Source organism: Rhodamnia argentea, chromosome 7 (genome assembly GCF_020921035.1).
Source record: "Rhodamnia argentea isolate NSW1041297 chromosome 7, ASM2092103v1, whole genome shotgun sequence".
NCBI lineage: Eukaryota > Viridiplantae > Streptophyta > Magnoliopsida > Myrtales > Myrtaceae > Rhodamnia > Rhodamnia argentea.
Window position 1 is genome coordinate 7,302,266 of NC_063156.1, and position 17,661 is coordinate 7,319,926.

Genomic DNA, 17,661 nt, shown 5'->3' on the forward strand with positions numbered 1-17,661 from the left:
CGTTGTGACGTGACAGAAACCCCCTGCTGCACTGTTTCTCTTCTTCTTCTTCGCTTTGCTTCTTTGTTCCTCTTCTTTCTTTCCGTTTCGCTTGAACCAGCCCCCACCAACGACCACCACCGACGGTCTCACTGCCCAGCCGCCTCCGGCCTTCGCCGTTGCGACGCACCAACTTCCAGTCGTTGCCTCCGCCGCTCAGCGCCGCGCCAGCCTCCACCCCAACGGCGTCGCGCCATCTTGGACTCGTGGGATCTCAGGGACTGAGAGCCAACACGGCTCACGCCGCCGTGCTCTATCCTCGACCACTTTCACTCGACCTCGCCGCGTCCCGACGACGAACCACAGCCCACGTTCCCTCGGTTTTGTGACGCCGCGATCCCAACCTCCACTGTTCATCACTCCTATCGGCCACCCGAGACCCAAACAGTGTAGTCCCAAATCCGAAAATAACCGAGGACCTGAGAATGTGCTAGCTCCGACGCTTAAATCCGTGTCGCGGCGCTAACCCGAGGATTCGAATCTCCTGAACCGAAATTCTGACCGATAACCCCTAAACCCGAACCTTATCTTTGTTCAGTCATCGTATAGTTGCCTCGTTGCCGCCGCGGTTCCGACCCAAGGTTGAGCCAACCCAAAGTCGTACATGGACTTGACCCGATACGGGAGTTTGTAATGTGATCCCAGAATCCGACTCGACATTGAACGCAGGAGTTGTGAGTTAACCCCTAAACTCCGAATAGGGCGTTTCTTGCGTTTAAGGATAGATTTAATATTATTGACTGCTAATTAAATTATTTTAATTGGGATCAGATAATTTAATTGCATGCGATCAAATTACTTGCGTGAAGTTTAATCACCTAAATATTTTGGTATTATTAATGGAAGTCTGGAATAATTAATCGGGTCAGATTAATTAAATGTGATCGAGATAGTTAATTGCGTTAATTTAATTATTACTGTACGATTATGATTATTATTATTAGGCGGTTATTGTATTATTATTGGGTGATTGTATAATGATCGTTACTTGTCCGAATTGATGTGAGAGATCACCCCGTTTATGGTTGCAAAATCTTGTGGCTGATTTGTATATCTATATGACCACGTGTGGACCGAATTTTGAGCATAAAAATGGCCTCGAGCCAAGTTTTAAGCACGATCGCTTGTGGATGCATTGGATTAAATGCAAAGATAAGAATTGGCTTGATTGTCCGGTGTGCTTGTGTGGTCATATGATGAGATTATACCGTGCCGGTCGTAGTGTTTCCTAATAAGTTCGTGCCGTGCCGGTCGTACGGAATAACATGACTTATTAGACGCCGGTCGCGACTTGTGAAGGACCGAAGCCCCTACTGGGATTCCCGGTAGATCCGTGTCGTGCCGGTCGTATGAATCTTACGGACTATCGGACGCCGTCGCCGGAAGTAAGGGACGAAGCCCGGTCATGCCGGTAGACACTGCCGGTCGTAGTGTTAAACACCGCCAGTCGTAGTGTTAAGCCACACCAGTCGTGTGCGCTGGGCCCGATGGTTTTTAATAACCGGAACACTTGTAATACATTATGTATGAGACTCGTGATGGGTGTTCGGTTGAGTGCCTTTGTTTTATATGTTGTTGGCTGTTATGATATGAACTGTTTGTTGTGTGGTCCATGGTGGGGTAAGTTTGCATGTGATTGAAGATTCACTATGATTTTGTACTTGGCCATGTGGTAGATATAGCGTAGCGTGAATCGCACGCTATTGATCCGCTATCGATATTATCATGCATGTTTAGGCTGCCTTGAGCGAGTCAATGTCCTACTCGGACTTAGGCGTCGACTCATGGAGATTTTATATCTCACTCGTTGTTGTTAACCATTTTTCGGGTATTAGTCGTGGGAAGCTAGAAGTAAGGATGGCTTCTTTTTGAGTAGCATGGAGTAGTGTTAACCCCTAACCATGAACTGATATTTTTGAGGATCGTAGAAAGTGGCCCCGAGGTAGGGCTTGTATGTACGTACTTCCCAGGATTAACAAGATAATTAAATAAAAGTGATTTTTGGTTAGTATTGATTGATTTGACTTCCTACTGTTCTATCCCCGCTTTTAATTTATTTGTTTGGGGATATTGCACGTTCCGCATGCGTTATTATTAAGATAAAAATAATGGGTCGATGACGTGCCTGGAACGTCGTCCATTTTGACCTGAGGCGTTTGGTAGGGTTGTTGCGGGCCCGGGGATCGGGGCGTGACAATTCATCAACTTCCTCTATTGACTGACCATAAGTTTGAGGGGATGAGGGGAGGAGATGCTTGCGAGACTATCCATCAACTGTTTAAGTCATGTCCATCCGACCAAAAAAAAAAAAGTCATGTCCATGTGTGGCCCCAATAAAAAAATAAAAAAGGTCATGTCCATGTTATTTTTTGTAAGGGATGTATCAACATCTTCACACACTCTACCCAACAGTGAGAGCATCACTATTACATTGCAGACCATTAGAAACTTTTCCTAATTTAATTTTCCTTAATTTTTTTTTGGGTCACTAATATTGCTTAATTTAATGCTTCCTATTTTGATGTTCCTTAATCTAATATTTCACACCTTAAAGTTCCCTATTTCACGTTTCCTAATAATATACCTTCGTAGTTTGATTTCCAATTGCTTCTATAAATAAACGGTGATAAGCATGCAAAGTTCCGAGTTGATATTACATAAGAAAGAAAAATTCCAACTGAGGACTTAAGGCTAAAACTACCCTCATCGATTAAAAAAAAAAAAAAAGGCCTGGGTCTTGACCGGCCGCAACAAAGAAAAAAATGAAAATGAAAAAACAAACTAAAGAAGAAAAAAAATTATAGAAAAAAAAAAGGGGATTTGATTAGACCTAAGTTTATTTATTTATTTATAATTTTCTTTGTGCAATCATGGGCGTCCAAGTCCAAGGGAGTCGAGTATTGAAAGCTCCAGTCGGGATTCGATACCAGAGTCATTCACTGTGTTACGAATGTTTACGGTGCAGTTCCATTGTAAATGAGCAAGGAAACATTTTTTGCACAATTCCTCCACGCTAGCAGCAAAACGAAGAACAAGACCAAAACAACAGTTTCTGCAAAATATAACGCTAAAAATCTATGAACTTTCAACGAATTTCCCACGCCCGCCACTGTCTAAGGATCCACAATTTCACTGCAGCATCCAGGCACAATTATCATCCCTCAAGAACAAAAAAGAAAAAAAAAAGAAACAAAATTTACCAACTACAAAGATCGAAAAGGGCTTCGGGCAAATTAAACCAAGTCGAGATCGAGAGAGAGAGAGAGAGAGAGGGGGGGGAAGAGTCTGAGCCTTCAGAGAAGTTATTCAACACCATCATAAGGCCAGTTGGAGCTTACCCTGCATCCATCTATCCATTCAGAACAGACAGATGAGAGCAGGCAGAGAGAGAGAGACAGAGAGAGACAGAGAGACAGAGAGATGGAGAAGGGGCTGAGAAAGAGGAGCAGCGAGAAGCCGAGGATTCAGATTGAAAACTACATGCGAATGAGATGTGAGGAGCATCATCTTCCTCAACGATCAGATTTGCTTTTGGGTCGAATCCACACGCCCTCAGCACTTCTCCGCCGCTTCTACTTCTTCCTCCCACCACCTCCTCCTCCGCTCTCCTGAACCTTCGCTCTAGGGCTCCCTTCCTTATATATGCAGGAAAAAAAAAAAAAAAAGGACGCTCGCGGAACGACGCCGTTTCTTGCCAGGGAAACTGGGAAAGTCTGGTCGGGGCATGTTGATAAAAGTATTGCTTATACTAAAAACGACAGTACGATTTCATTATTCAATGTGTTTTATGTCGTTGTTAAATATAAAAAAAAATGTGTTTTATGTCCACTGGCAATTCCTCCTATTTTTGAATTCTTATGGGAGATATTCTTGGATGCTTATTATTAAAGCACTTATGAGGATAAATTTTTCGCGATTTCTCATCCCCGTTGTCTTTTATATAATTACTTCCTTCCGAGTCCATATAGACAAGGCCCGAAATCCCGATGCCCGTGCCCGATTCCTTGGCTGCCCATATTCAAATCGGTAGTGCTCGAATAATGCGTGTCTAATTTGGAAAATAAATTGGACCAAAAAAATTTTGGAAAATAAAGCAAGTTTTCCTTTTTAGAGAAACGAAAAATAATTTTTAGTTCATTTTTAAATTTCAGCTAAATATAAAAAAATCTTATCATTTTACTTCTTAAAAAATAGTTTTGAAAATTTAAATTTTAGGCACAAAAAAAAAAAGAACAGAGCCTGTGTGATATTCTCTTATTCCCATTAGCTAACTTATGTTCTGTGGTTCGACCAAAAAAAAAAAAGAAAAAATTATGCTCTATGGTTTAGCTTCATCATCAAAATTTTCGGTCATCCTTTTTGTGTTAACAAAAAAAAAATCATAATTTTTCTACAATTTATACGTCTCTCTAAGTAAAATCTTATTTCATTCATGTTAAATTTAAGTCGTGCTTTCATGTTGTTTGGAAAAATAAAATTTCCATCGTTCGAAATATGCCAACTTGAGAATGTTGGTAATATATTTCCATCTCCTTTTCGAAACTCATTCAAATCAATTGAATTTTTTTGGGATGTTGAATATTTTCTTCTTAAAGAGGGTCGGAGGATGAAGTGAAGTAATATAAGGAAACATCTGATTGCACAAATCAAATGGAGTAAATTGACTTTGTCAATTATCATGACGTGTCAGCTTCACAGCGCGAGTACGAAAAACCTACTCGCATTCTCGCGTGACCGTCTGATCCGAGCTTTCCAATGGGGAGGCCCGTCTTTTCCCTCGTTTCAGTTGGTTCAAAATTCTTAAAACGACTTGCCAACTCTCTCCCTCTCTCTCTCTCGCGAGCTTCATCCTCACCTCACCGATGACGCGGTAACGCAAAGGAGAGCTTGGGTTTAGCTGATCCAAATGATATGCGCACTGTTAAATCGTGAGCTCGGGCTTGCGTTCAGGAGGGTCCTGAGGTTTCTCGACCAATCGTTGGGGGTAGCGATGGGCTGCTTCTTCGTCTGCTTGCGAGCGAAGGACGACGGCGATCGGCGTCGCCACCTGCCTCAATCTGCTCGACCCAAGAAAGCCACGGTAAGTGCGTAGGTGGGTTTGTCGAATTGGGTGCAGAGCCACCGGAAAGGGTTCTTCTTTTGTCCCTGGCTATGGTTGAAGCGTTCGCGGAGACACTGAGTTTCGACTTTCGTGCCATTTTTCTTGTTTGCAGGAGGCGTTGGTGTCTCGGAATCGGCTATCATCGTTATTTTTAGTTGAAGGTAGGTTTTTGCTGGTTAGACCACCTTAATAGATTGATTTGTTTCTTGACTTTGTTTCAGATGACTGGATCTATTATGCGTAAAGAGAGTTGCGGACAGGATCTATAGTCTAGCCAATGTAGGGCTTTCAGTCTTGCATTTTCTTTATTGTCACTTTCTGATATGGAATATCATTGTTTCGCTTAAGATAGAGAAGACATTCCAAGTGAGGACCGGGATAATAGCTCGTTTGGTACTCCACAGCAGATCAGCAAGGATGTCAAAAATGAGGTACATCTATATCTGAATTTCATTTTTTCCATCCCCAGGTAAATGATGTGCTCGGCGTACACCTATAAGTAATTTTCAAACATTTCTCCTATAGAGTTACTAGTGTATTCTCCTGAATAAAGACGGCCTCCTTGTAATTCGGCAAATATTTAGGGGATGCATTATAGTATTCCCTGTATCTTAGTGAGAGGTGGATACGAGCCCAGGTGATTTGTTGCTGTCAGTGCAATTTGAAACTTAGCTACCAATACACTCTAGAGGCACCTTGAGAGGAAAGATAATTTTTTGTTTCGTTTCTGAGCTACTAATTTCTAGTTGGGCTATCTATTTCTTCATCTTAGATGGGGGTAGTTCCTCAAATCATGCCTCCGATTTGTGGGCTACAAGTGGGTTATGTGTATAATTTGTAACCCACCTATCAGAGGTATGGTTGGGGAATTTGGTGGGAGGAAAATATGGCCCTATTTGATTTTGTTATGAAGTGACTGAACGGTTAACTGAATCATGCTCTTTGAGGAATTTTATGCTCGAGCTCCAATAGTTAAGACTCAAGGGGAACCAAGGATGAAAGCTATCTGCTTTGCATAAGTTACAACTTATTTGACAATACTTTTATAGGCTTTAAGGAACTTCCAGTAATCGTGGATAGCCTCTCAGTTCTCTTCTTTTTCCTCCCATTTTGTCAATTCTTGTTCGTGATTTCGGTCAAAGCCTCAAGATGCGAAGATATAAACTGTCTGTCATATGTACGTTCTATTAGTTTAGAGGATAGAAGGCTTGATTATCTTGGCGATGATAACTTTCTGCTTAGAGGTCACCTGTACGAGGAGTTTGAGTAAGGTAGTTTATGCTTTTTGATTTCATTGTAGCGAATGTAGAATTTCACTTAATTGGAGTTGTTGGCTACTTCTGGTCCGTCCATTTCATTGACTCCCTATTAACTCAGATTTATCTTACAGGCTAAGTTCCTTAAGGCTTGTGGAACCTTACCAGAGACTCCTGCAGAAATTCGGAAAGCAACAGACACGTTCAAGTTTTCACCACCGAATAATGGAGATTCAGAAAGTTCAAAGTTTCACTCATGGCTTCCTCATACATCTATCAGGAAACTTCAGCCAACTAAGCCTACTGAACTTTCCCGAACACCTGTTGAACTTTTCGTAGATTCTGGAAGTGATTCTGCTTCTCAAGAGCATGCACCTCCAAGGTAAAGCTTCCTAATAGTTCATAATCTGCAAAGATGGATTTCTCAGATGAAATATTTAGCTTAGCAAGGGAATAAATCTTCAAGAAAGAGGCCTTTGAGCTAATTTCTGTTGTCCAGTAAGGGACAAAGCAAAAGGTAACTTTTACACATTCCTATAGTTATAAGGAATCCGTTGCTAGTCTAAGAAGCTGAATTTATTTCTAACTGAGTATACTTTCTTTTCTTTTCTTAATGAATCCATTGATGGTTCCTTCAACTCTGAGATCAATGACTTGATAATTTTTAGGTAAAACTTCTGTCCTCAGATGATTGATTATTTTGATAACTTCCTTCTTTTGCAGCTGTAAATCAAACGTTGAGAGCACTTTGAGCATTCCTCTGAACTCAACCGAAGGCAGTGGTGAAGAGAATGTGAATACGGCAATCGAGATTCTAGCTGCAGAGAACAGCAGTATTTTAACTCCAATCACACCTTGGGCTTCTGTCTCGCACTCTCAGTATAGGAAAAAGTCGGTTCATTTTGACCCTGACACTGATATATGTTCGCTTAGAAGTTCGTTTTCCAAAGATGCAAGCCACAGTATCAAAGGTTCTGAATCACAGGGTAATCAGAGTACATCGAGGCCTTCACCTTATCCAACCCCTCTCAAGCTATCTGATGAGATGCAGACACCTGGAACTGTTTTCCCGGCATACATGGAGAATTTACCACATGGAAAGCCAAGAATCAGGTCTGAATATATTTTTTCAGTTCCAAACACGAACCAGAATAGCATGCAGTTGAAGGTTTTTAAGGAGGAGGATGCTCACAATCATCGACCTTCGGGCGAGCTAAATGAATCACTTGTGCAGCCTGTAGATGAAACATTGAACAGCAGAACACAGCTGGACGAGACTTCTTTGGAACAGGATTTTAAGGGTGAAACGACCCTGGCAGCTTGGCTGAAGCCGCCTCTTCACATGGAAAATGACGTTAACAAATTTGGCTCTGTATCTTACGGGAAAACTCGTCTTAGTAGAAGTCCCGCAGATAGACCAATCATCGGGCTTGTTGCTGCACATTGGAAGGAAGATGAACAACCTCATGTCTCACAAAAGTGGTGGGATGGGAATGGAATTCCTAATTCGACTAATAAGTATAAGGAGGTGCGTCTCACTGTTTCCGATCCAATACGCTCATTCTTGAATATGTTGTCATAAGATATGAAGAGATCTTGCTTTCTTTGCAGGATCAGAAAGTAAGTTGGCACGCGACACCATTTGAGGAGAGGTTGGAAAAGGCTTTATCTGAGGAAACTTTTGTCGGTCAGAGGTACACTTGTCTGTTGAATCTGCAACTGTGCTTCCTCTTTCTGGTTTTTTATGCCATGCCTTTTGAGTTATCTTCATTCGAATATGTGGCTAATTCAAGCTAGCTTAAGCTTCCATCTGAATCCCTTAGCAGCCTTCTTAGTGAATTTACATTCATCTTTGCAATGAACATCTTGTTGAAATTACAAGGCAAAGTAATGGCAGAGTAGATGTAATACCTTTGTCTTTGCCGATTCACTGAGTTTGTACTTTTGTAAGTTTCAGCTCTCAGTTTTTAATACTTGGTGATGATACTCTTTGTTTGGATTGCGGATGTCTGATATTACTCTGAAACTTCTGAATTGCTGTGCAGGAAGAATCTTAGTGGAGCGCCAATGCCTGTTGAGGATGCAGATGGGGACACAGCCATTTCTCAATTGCGATCTCCTGCCCATACAAAGCCAGTTGCATCCTGCTTGTGAGCTCCATGCTGCATTTATGCTCATTGTTCGCCTATTAAGCTTTCTTTTCTGGCTGAAAACTACTTGAAGAGGCGCATTGTCCGTAGTCTAGCCTCTATGAAGCAAGTGAAGGATCGAGATCTCTGTTGGCAGCATGATATAGCTGCTTCCAGAACATAGAGACGTAGAAATTTTTGTACATCGTCGACTGCTCAGTCCTTTTGTCTGAATCTGCTCCGATTTATTTTTAGCTTGCTCTTGTCATGGAATGGAAGTACCGTCGCATGCAATTGGAAAGGTTTTTCTGGTGCAACTTGAAAGCTTTATCAGCGCATGGTGATTACTGTGTGAATTGGCAGACCAGCAGTGCTTTCGTTCCTGAACCAACTAGGATTACTGATTTTGGCCTCCTGAATATGATCTCAGAAACTTTCCTATGGAACGAGAAAAGAATGCATTTCTTTGGCCGAAACTTCTGTTGTGTGCATTGCATGCGTGCGTGCATGCGTGCGTGCCTGTCTAGTCCATATAAACAAGCTCCTTGGTCATTGATACAAATATCCGGTTGGCATTTTGTGTTTGCAGTCAAGTGTTACATTTCAATTTTGTACTCGCTTTGAATCGTGTCATTGACTGGAAAAAAAAAAGGCAATCAATTTTGTGTTGGTCAAGCCGATAAACCTATGTATATTGCGTTTGTGTCGTTTTCGGATTTGTCGAGCACCTCACAGGATAATTTGTGAGCATTCCTGGCTTGTTTATCGAGGCCTTCTCAGGACTTCCATGCTTCCTTATCGGCTCTGACACGGGCCTTTTCCTGAGCATTCCCTTAAGCTTAAAAGCAAAGTCCTGCAGATTGCCCCTTGGGATAACTCAACTCCTCCGATGCCTTTGAAACTATTTCAAAAAGGGCGATCCTGAGCGGTTGATAACTAACTCTTCTTTCCGCATCTTCTAGACTCTCCATAAAAGGGAGAAGAAGTGCAATTTTCTATCAGGAGAGGATCGGCAGAAGCTGGTGTAGTCCTTTCATTCCCACCTTCACAGGAAAGATCTCCCGGTTCCCTTCGATCAGTGGCCGAATGTGCTGCCATTCCCGTTCCCCTATCGGTCGAGAAGTCGACTCCTTGGGTGGGGGAAGTCTATCTTATACCGGAGATACTGGAGGACCGATTCAAGTGGATCCTGCTGCCAGAAAAATCTCTTTCCTAGTCGGGGAAAAGAGGCTAAAAAATGAAAGGGGTACCGAGTCTATAGAAAGCCAAACCGTGAAGGCAACTTTTTCCATCAGCACCGGAAAGGCTGATAGTTTCACATGTTAGTCGCGAAAACTAATGTGTTTTAGCAGACAGAAGTTCATTTTTCTTCCCTGATTTCGGCCATGGCTTCTCGGGAAAAATAAGCTTTTATGCACAATTAACAAGCTAAACTATGGAATTGTTTCTGTTGAATTGGTGCATCAAACTACAAAGTAGTACATATTGCAGTACTTTCAAACTAAAGAGTGAGGAAAAAGAAGACGATCATTGTGGGTGGGCCTTTTTCCAATCTCTATATGGTTGAATCTTCTCTCTCTCTCTTTTTTTTTTTTTTTTCAACTATAACAAAGAATTTATGTTTTTCCTTACTATTGACGAAACACTATTAGACAAAACATATAAGATATCATTAGTGCACGTAGAAATACACTAAAAATAGCAAGCGTTTATTTTATATATATATATATATATATATATATATATATATATATATAATCTTTCCTATTTCCAACTCTCCCCCCTCTCTCTCTCTAACTTTTGCTCTGTCTCTTTGCAAAGCGTGAAAGTTAAACTTCGTACCTATAATGCTAGCGTCCTCACCCCACAATCTCTTTACCAGTACGGCCATATGCATATTGATAACATGTGATTATACTAGAAAGCTGCATATTCTGAATTTTTTTAGATTCCACTTGATAGTTTATCCATTAATTTGCACGGCAACACCTGAAAAATTTAGGTTTCTTTGAAATTCACTCTTGGACAAAACTAATTTCTATAGAAATAAAATCTGAAAATAAAAATATAATATGTTGCCTTCAGTATATAAACGGCATACCTAAATTTAAAACAAAACATGTGATACATTTGAATATGGAAATTAGATCCTTAGAGATAAAGAACATTCAAAAAAGAAATAAAGTAAATAAATTATGAGTCGCTGCTTCTAATTGCAATTTAACGATTGAGGATATTTTTTTTAATCAGAATATGTAATTTAATCGTACGGTGAATATCAATAAGAAGTAAGAACACCGTGAATGTCCCAAATCTCCTTCCTCGGACACATGGATGGTAACGGACCGGTTCTTTTAACACTGTTGAACCGGTTCGCAGCTGGCGGTTGGTTTGTTTGTCCAATCCTCCTCAGTCCTTTCCTCTCTCAAGATAAGATTTTTATTGAACAACAGAAAGCAAACTCCTAGAGTTCTCTCGGCAACAAGGGCTACTTCACCTGAACATTTTCTCGGAGCAAATCTTGGAAGAAGGCCTGAAGAGTCTGTCGTTCGCTCTCTCTCAAATGCCCCAAACCCTTTTTCTGAAGCCGTTCCTTTCAGCTCCTTTGGGTGACTGCAGGTTTGTATCGCGTCCTTTTCCTTGAGTTCTTCCTGCGCTCTCTTAAACCCATTAAAACCCTGAACAATATCTGATGGTTTTCTTCAATATCGGCGTTGGTTCTCTTTTGTTCTTGTGCATTTCGAAATGGGTAAGTGAAATTTGGCTCCATTTTTTTATCACCTGTGTGGAAGATCGATTTTTTTCTTTCAATTGATTACCAACGCTCTTATCTGACTTTGCTGTTCTTTATCTGTAACTGTCATTGTTCTTTTTTTGTATTGCATTTTCTTTGGTAGTTGCAATTTGCGACAATCTTGAATGAACGGAAACTTTTTTTTTACCTTCAGTAGACCAGAGATATGTGGCACGTGCATTAGCAACAAGGTCAGTGTACGTGGGAGGGCGGGGGTAATATGTATGGGGATGTTGGCGCCAAGGAAATTCATGCAGAGGAGGAAGAAGGTGGAAGTTTTCAAAGACGCGGCTGATGAAGCCCATCAAAAGAACTGGAGGCGGCTGATGAAGGAAATTGAGGAAGCGGGCTCGGCGGCGAATGTCCTCAGGACCGAGAGAGCTCAGAAGCAGGTGCTTCCGCGAGACCTCGTGCTGGGAACCTTAAAAAGGTTTAAGCAGCTAAAGAAATGGAACATTGTTAGTGAGGTATGGGGACCAATTTTAAGTTTATTTTCGCATGTTCGTGGCCCATACACTTGTAAATGCATGTTTCCAGAAAGTACCTTATTCTGCAAAAGTTGAAGTTTTAGTTTCCCACAGGATGATGGTGACAGGGGCCAATGCGTTGTGCAAGTATGTGACATTGTTGTACATGAAGATTCTTTTTTGCTCTTCGTATGTAAATTTAAATAAAAAGAAACACAAATCAGACATTCTTTACTATGAGGTTAGGTATCCTGCTATGCTTATTACCAAGAGATATCTCCTAAGAAATTAATGTGCAATACAATTACCTATAACTACAGATATTTGTATGCTTCTGAAAAACATTTCGTGGTGCAGTTCTTTCAGATGTCTAGCAATATCTCCTAAGCATGGTTATGATGATGTCATCATCAATAGTCAATGCGGTTTTGCTAAATGATGAAGATTTTCCATAATCAGAAAAACTTTTATACATATTAGTTCCGCTAGAGGTTCTTTCAAATTTGCTCGCATGGGAAACCATTGTCAATATACTGACACCTTGCAAATGATAGTTCATTTGGGTTCTAAAAGAAATCACGTGAGAGAATCTCATCTCCTTGACTCTTACTTACAGAAATTCATGTGAGAAATAGGACCGTTAAAAATTTTGAGAATGTCTTTTGTTTTCTATACTGAAAATAGATGGTTTTACGTAAATTTGTCTTTTTCACCTCACACCTTCTGTGTGTGCAATTCGTTAACAGTTAGATCATCTTCATTTGTTGAACAAATTCAGAAAAAAGTGAGGAATTCTTTTCCTGCGTTAATTGAAATGGTTCGTGCTGGATAATTTGGATGTTTGGCTTTTGTCTACTGTATGATCGTATTTCCTTTTAGATTCTTGAGTGGCTAAGGATTCAGCAATGGTGGGATTTCAGCGAGATGGACCTACTGATGCTTATAACTGCTTATGGAAAGCAAGGGGAATTCAACAGGGCTGAAAGAGTCATGAACTTTATAAACAAGAAAAAATATGCCCCTAATGTGATTGCTTACACAGCCCTTATGGAAGCATATGGTAGAGGAAGACGATATAACAATGCAGAAGCTATATTTCGAAGGATGCAGTCTTCAGGCCCTGAGCCTTCTGCTTTGACGTATCAAATCATTCTTAAAACATTAGTTGAGGTAATTATTTAGGATGCTCAAATTTGCTTTGATTCTGAAGCGGGAACTTGATATCTGCTATTGGGACTGCTGCAGGGTAACAAATTTGTGGAGGCTGAAGAAGTCTTTGAGACTCTTTTAGATAGGGAGAGATCCCCTCTTACGCCTGACCAGAAAATGTTCCACATGATGATTTATATGTATAAGAAAGCTGGAAATTATGAGAAAGCTCGTCAGATGTTCTCTTTGATGGCCGAAAGAGGAGTGCAGCAATCTACCGTGACATTCAATAGCCTTATGTCATTTGAAACTAATTACAAGGAGGTCTCAAAAATATATGATCAGGTACTTTACAGAACTAGCTTGATGATGGGGTTGGGCAAACAGCTGAAAGAAATAAAAGAGAAGGCTTTTTGGCCTTTGGACTGCAAAAACTCTTTTATTTGATAATGAAGTATAACGATTGGATACTAGGGCCAATTTTCATGGTTTTGCTATCTGAGTATGTCATAATAAGGCTTGATTGTTGCATCAAATACCTTTGACTTTTAGTGGTTCTTTCTCTGTCATCTTACATGATGCCATCAACCTCAAGTAATCGCTGCAAAAATTCTTTCATAGTATTGTTCATGTATCTGACATTTGCAGAGCATTATTTGGAACTTACAATTTAACAACTTTACACTAAACATGTGGGGACGCTGTTCAAATCCTTGCACATCTGGAATATCTAGAAAATGCAGCCTTCAATATATTCAGTCTTCTATTTGACCTTTTTATTTGGCTAAGATTTACCTCCTCCTTTCTTTTTTTATCATTCATAGATTGTGTGTCCACAGCTTTCTGAAATAACTGTTTACCTGTAGATGCAAAGAGCTGGTCTTCGGCCAGATGTTGTGAGCTATGCCTTGCTTATAAATGCTTATGGAAAAGCCAGGAGAGAGGAAGAAGCATTAGCTGTATTTGAGGAGATGCTGAGTGCCGGTGTCAGGTAAATGTGGTGTTTATCTTAGTCACTTGAAATTAAAGCGGAAAATTGATACCCAGCTTTTAAGTTCTCGAACCTTTCATAAATTTGTATACTTTCCAACTGAAGCTGAGTTATAGTCTGAGAAAGAAGTTCTGTATGATGTGAAGCAGCTAAGAAATCCCATCTATAAAATGGGTTCATTTTTGTGGACTGACTTCAAGATGCCGTGTCTGTTAAATCAACTTTGTGTCGGTTCCTCAGAGCTTCTTTTGTATATGGTTTGCACCCTCTAAGTGCCCTATATCGAATGTTTGCTTTACCTATAGAAGTTCAATGGCTCCATTATCACTAATTGCTGTATTCTTGTGTTGAGTGGGGGAATAGTTGCATGAGTAGTTATGTTCATCGAGTGTCAAATGCCATCCCATGATTGTTTAGGACATGTGACTACTCTTTCTTCCTGTAGTCTTTGTCCATTGAAGCACAGCATCCTGTTTCCAATAAGCAAGGGTCATACTCACTTTGTCTCTGTCTCTGTCTCTAAAGGAACATTAATTATGATGTATGATAATGCTGTTAAACGCATGAGGTGATGGTTATCTACTTTGTTAATCTTTGTCCAGGCCTACCCACAAAGCTTACAATATTTTACTTGATGCATTTGCAATATCTGGAATGGTGGAGCAAGCACGAACCGTATTTAAGAGCATGAGAAGGGACAGGTAGTTTGAAAGTACTTTTTTCCCCTTTAAACTTTAATTGGATCAAGTCCTGCATAGGTTCTAGAATGTGTTATAACATGATCAATGTTCTTATAATGGCCTCATGCATCTTAACTAAGAGCGTTCCATTATAAAAATCTGACTGGCGGCATTAACATCCACCATTAAGTAGTTTATGTGGAAAATAAATCTCTATTGCGACATGTGGAAGAATTACTCATTCCATTCCGGATCTAGCACGTGCATTGCTGACCATGGCTTAGCATTGGTCCCCAAAAAAGCATCAGCGTCAACATAGCCATGAACACTAGCATGTGTTTTCTCTCTTTTTTTTTATTTTTTATATCCCTTTGACCATCCTTAGGCAATCTATTTTTGTTAGTTTGCAACTTGTCACCTTATCATGCCCCTTCTCCACACAGTCAGTGCAAGGAAGATCTTTATCACCGGACTTTGATGTGCATTCTTATATATGTTGACTGGAATTCCTCCTTGACCTCTCTCAAGTAACCAAATTTCTGCCTGGCCAATGGTCAACTCTGTATCAATCAATTCCTAGACTGCAGTGCCGCCTTAACATCATGGACAGAAATTGCGACTTTGTGATAGATTCCATAAAGAACTTGTAGCAGGAAGCAATGAGCACACCGAAAATGTATGATCTCCCTGATTCATTTCAGCATCTCTATGTTCTAGATCCATAGCTATGGATCTGAATTCATCAAGGTGTACGCTGAGTGCAAGCAACATGTGGAAAGTCGTTTCAAAAGCAGCTCAGCTTCTATATTCTCAAGAATCACTTCCCATTTAAGTGCCTCTAAACTCATTGCAGAGGCACACTGAATCATCGAAAGTGCCTCGTACTTTAATCATTCTGGTTCCGAAACCAAAACAAAAAAGGTTAATCATTCTGGTAGGTAGTCAAACTACTTGCGGTGATCCCCCAACAAAGCTTTCTGCAGTCCTATTGACGACAACAGAAAATGCATCTGACCTTCGATAACTCAGACAGTGCAATTGGACTTCTATAATGCCAAATTATGCTGTTGCTATGTTGGATCAATCTAACCATGAGCGCACCTTTGAACCCTATAAATATTACTAGGAGATGACAAGGTCAAGCTCAAATTTGATCCTATTAACATACTTAGTCAGATCTCATTTTGCTCGAAAAGTACGTGTTAATGACTTGTGGGCCAATCAGTATATCAATAACCTGGTTGACTCCAATATCAATTGTGAGACCATTGTATTTCACACCTCATATGTTCTTTGCACTGACATGTATATCTTAACACTCATGCACAGATTCCTTGAACATCTCAGATTCTGACTCTAGAAAATGAAGTTGCTGGGATGAACATGTAGTGTTTACAGTTAGTGTGGACTGTTAAGTCTTTTAGGTAGAGCTATCTATATAGGCATGGCACAAGAGCACATTCTCTCACCCATCAACAAAACCATTGTGATTAACGAAACTGGATAGGTTTACCTTCGCATTGTAGTCTCATTTATCACACAGCTTACAATAACCTACAAACTTAGCTTACAATATCCGTCATTCTTGTCAGTTAGTTCTCCTTAATCTCTGGCTGAGTAGAACGTCTCCTAAGTTGCAGAACGTTCTTGCCTCACATTGTGCTACCACCATATCTGATATTGCATTCTTCAATCTTCCTTCAAAACGGCCTCAACCTTTTCGTTTTTCATGGTAGGTACACGCCAGATCTTTGCTCCTATACAACCATGTTATCAGCCTATGTGAATGCATTGGATATGGACGGTGCTGAGAAGTTCTTCAGAAGGCTGAAGCAGGATGGGTTTCTGCCGAATATTGTTACCTATGGGACGATGATCAAAGGTTATGCCAGGGTGAATAAATTGGACAAGATGATGGAGATGTATGAAGAAATGCGAGTGTGCGGAATCAAAGCAAATCAAACTGTGTTCACGACAATCATGGATGCATACGGTAAAAACAAGGATTTTGACAGCGCATTGGTGTGGTTTAAGGAAATGGAGTCTTCCGGGGTTCATCCTGACAAGAAAGCAAAGAACGTGCTTCTCTCCCTGGCAAAAACAACAGAGGAACTCGCAGAGGCCAATTTGCTCATTGGGAATGTATGTCAGCAGCTCCCTGAGCTAAAAGTGAACTTGATTTCGAGATTTGTCGATAATGATGATGACGACGAAGAGGATGACGACGATGTCGTTGACACGGAAAGGGCAATTCCTTTTGCACATGAACGTGAGGAGCAGATGGTTTCCAACCGAACCATCGATGATACCATTATGCCCTGTATACAGTAGATTGCGTTTGCCTAAAGTTTGGGAAATTTTGAACATTTTATAGCTGTCTCACGCCGGCAACAAAATTTTGTAAAGCAATGTCACAGGATCATATATTTGTTTGCAGACTTGGAATGCATTACCAATTACAAATTAGACCTTACTGTTGCAGCAAGCTCGCCAGTTCTTTACCGTTGAACCATTTGAATCTCATTCTATAACTTCCTTGCCTGTTGCAACTCTGTTGGCCTTCTTGTGTCTTTGATTCTCTCTTTTCGTCGGAAGGCCCAACTTTGGACCTAATTTCATGATGCATCAGTTACTTCAGACCGATGCGCTGGTCTATGTCAGTTTGCCCAAATAATTCACAGTGAAAGCTACGCACACGTGACCCGTGAAACCCGATGATGGGTCGGGTTTAAGGGGGTCCGAATCCTGATAGGCCATTTCGAATTTCAACTTGTCGGGTTTAATGGTGTTTGGGACCCTTATAGGTCATCCAGAATTTTGAATAACAAATTATGCGACAAAGTTCGGATTTCATGTAGAGAAAGCTTGTCGTATTTAGATCATGTTTACGATTCGTTGGTCTAGAGGTATTGGCAAACCCGACCCAACAAAGTTCGGGCTTCATTTAGAGAAAGTGTGGTATTGGCAAACCCGAGCTCGAATGCATATATCAGCAAAATACTGTCTTTCCATTAAAACCAGCATGTCTGATTAGGATAACATTGTAAGTATGGCT

The 17,661-nt window shown here is 40.6% G+C and overlaps 2 protein-coding genes and 1 long non-coding RNA gene across 5 annotated transcripts; 2 read left to right on the plus strand and 1 right to left on the minus strand.

The window, feature by feature from the left end:
* Nucleotides 1-3,016: 3,016 nt before the first annotated feature.
* On the minus strand, nt 3,017-13,746 carry LOC125315931. Its single transcript, XR_007199239.1, has 3 exons — nt 13,731-13,746; nt 3,240-3,621; nt 3,017-3,171 (listed from the first exon to the last, which is right to left on the minus strand). It is a non-coding gene; the product is annotated as an uncharacterized LOC125315931 (long non-coding RNA).
* On the plus strand, nt 4,844-8,779 carry LOC115746833 (protein JASON-like). 2 transcript variants are annotated; one of them, XM_048282373.1, is made up of 8 exons: nt 4,844-5,119; nt 5,253-5,301; nt 5,489-5,571; nt 6,531-6,778; nt 7,120-7,924; nt 8,008-8,090; nt 8,442-8,505; nt 8,656-8,779. In XM_048282373.1, exons 1-8 carry the CDS (start codon nt 4,946-4,948, stop codon nt 8,707-8,709), a joined length of 1,560 nt encoding a protein of 519 aa, XP_048138330.1. In that variant the 5' UTR covers nt 4,844-4,945; the 3' UTR covers nt 8,710-8,779. The 2 variants fall into 2 exon arrangements, with proteins under 2 accessions (XP_048138330.1, XP_048138329.1); XM_048282372.1 differs by having other exon boundaries at nt 8,442-8,502; nt 8,653-8,779.
* LOC115746894 (pentatricopeptide repeat-containing protein At3g59040) lies at nt 10,982-17,133 on the plus strand. Of its 2 annotated transcripts, none has more exons than XM_030682853.2 (7): nt 10,982-11,144; nt 11,474-11,786; nt 12,666-12,956; nt 13,032-13,280; nt 13,802-13,926; nt 14,529-14,627; nt 16,343-17,133. In XM_030682853.2, exons 1-7 carry the CDS (start codon nt 11,089-11,091, stop codon nt 16,935-16,937), a joined length of 1,728 nt encoding a protein of 575 aa, XP_030538713.1. In that variant the 5' UTR covers nt 10,982-11,088; the 3' UTR covers nt 16,938-17,133. The 2 variants fall into 2 exon arrangements, with proteins under 2 accessions (XP_030538713.1, XP_030538714.1); XM_030682854.2 differs by having other exon boundaries at nt 11,477-11,786.
* Nucleotides 17,134-17,661: the final 528 nt, after the last annotated feature.

What these genes read in the sequence shown, in the direction of transcription:
- LOC115746833 (XM_048282373.1), top strand. Translation starts at nt 4,946, where the DNA reads ATGATATGCGCACTGTTAAATCGTGAGCTCGGGCTTGCGTTCAGGAGG. An exon ending in CTCGACCCAAGAAAGCCACG is followed by an intron (nt 5,120 to 5,252) that starts GTAAGTGCGTAG and finishes TCTTGTTTGCAG; the next exon opens with GAGGCGTTGGTGTCTCGGAA. An exon ending in CGACTAATAAGTATAAGGAG is followed by an intron (nt 7,925 to 8,007) that starts GTGCGTCTCACT and finishes CTTTCTTTGCAG; the next exon opens with GATCAGAAAGTAAGTTGGCA.
- LOC115746894 (XM_030682853.2), top strand. Translation starts at nt 11,089, where the DNA reads ATGCCCCAAACCCTTTTTCTGAAGCCGTTCCTTTCAGCTCCTTTGGGT. An exon ending in GCTCCTTTGGGTGACTGCAG is followed by an intron (nt 11,145 to 11,473) that starts GTTTGTATCGCG and finishes TTTTACCTTCAG; the next exon opens with TAGACCAGAGATATGTGGCA. An exon ending in TCTCAAAAATATATGATCAG is followed by an intron (nt 13,281 to 13,801) that starts GTACTTTACAGA and finishes GTTTACCTGTAG; the next exon opens with ATGCAAAGAGCTGGTCTTCG.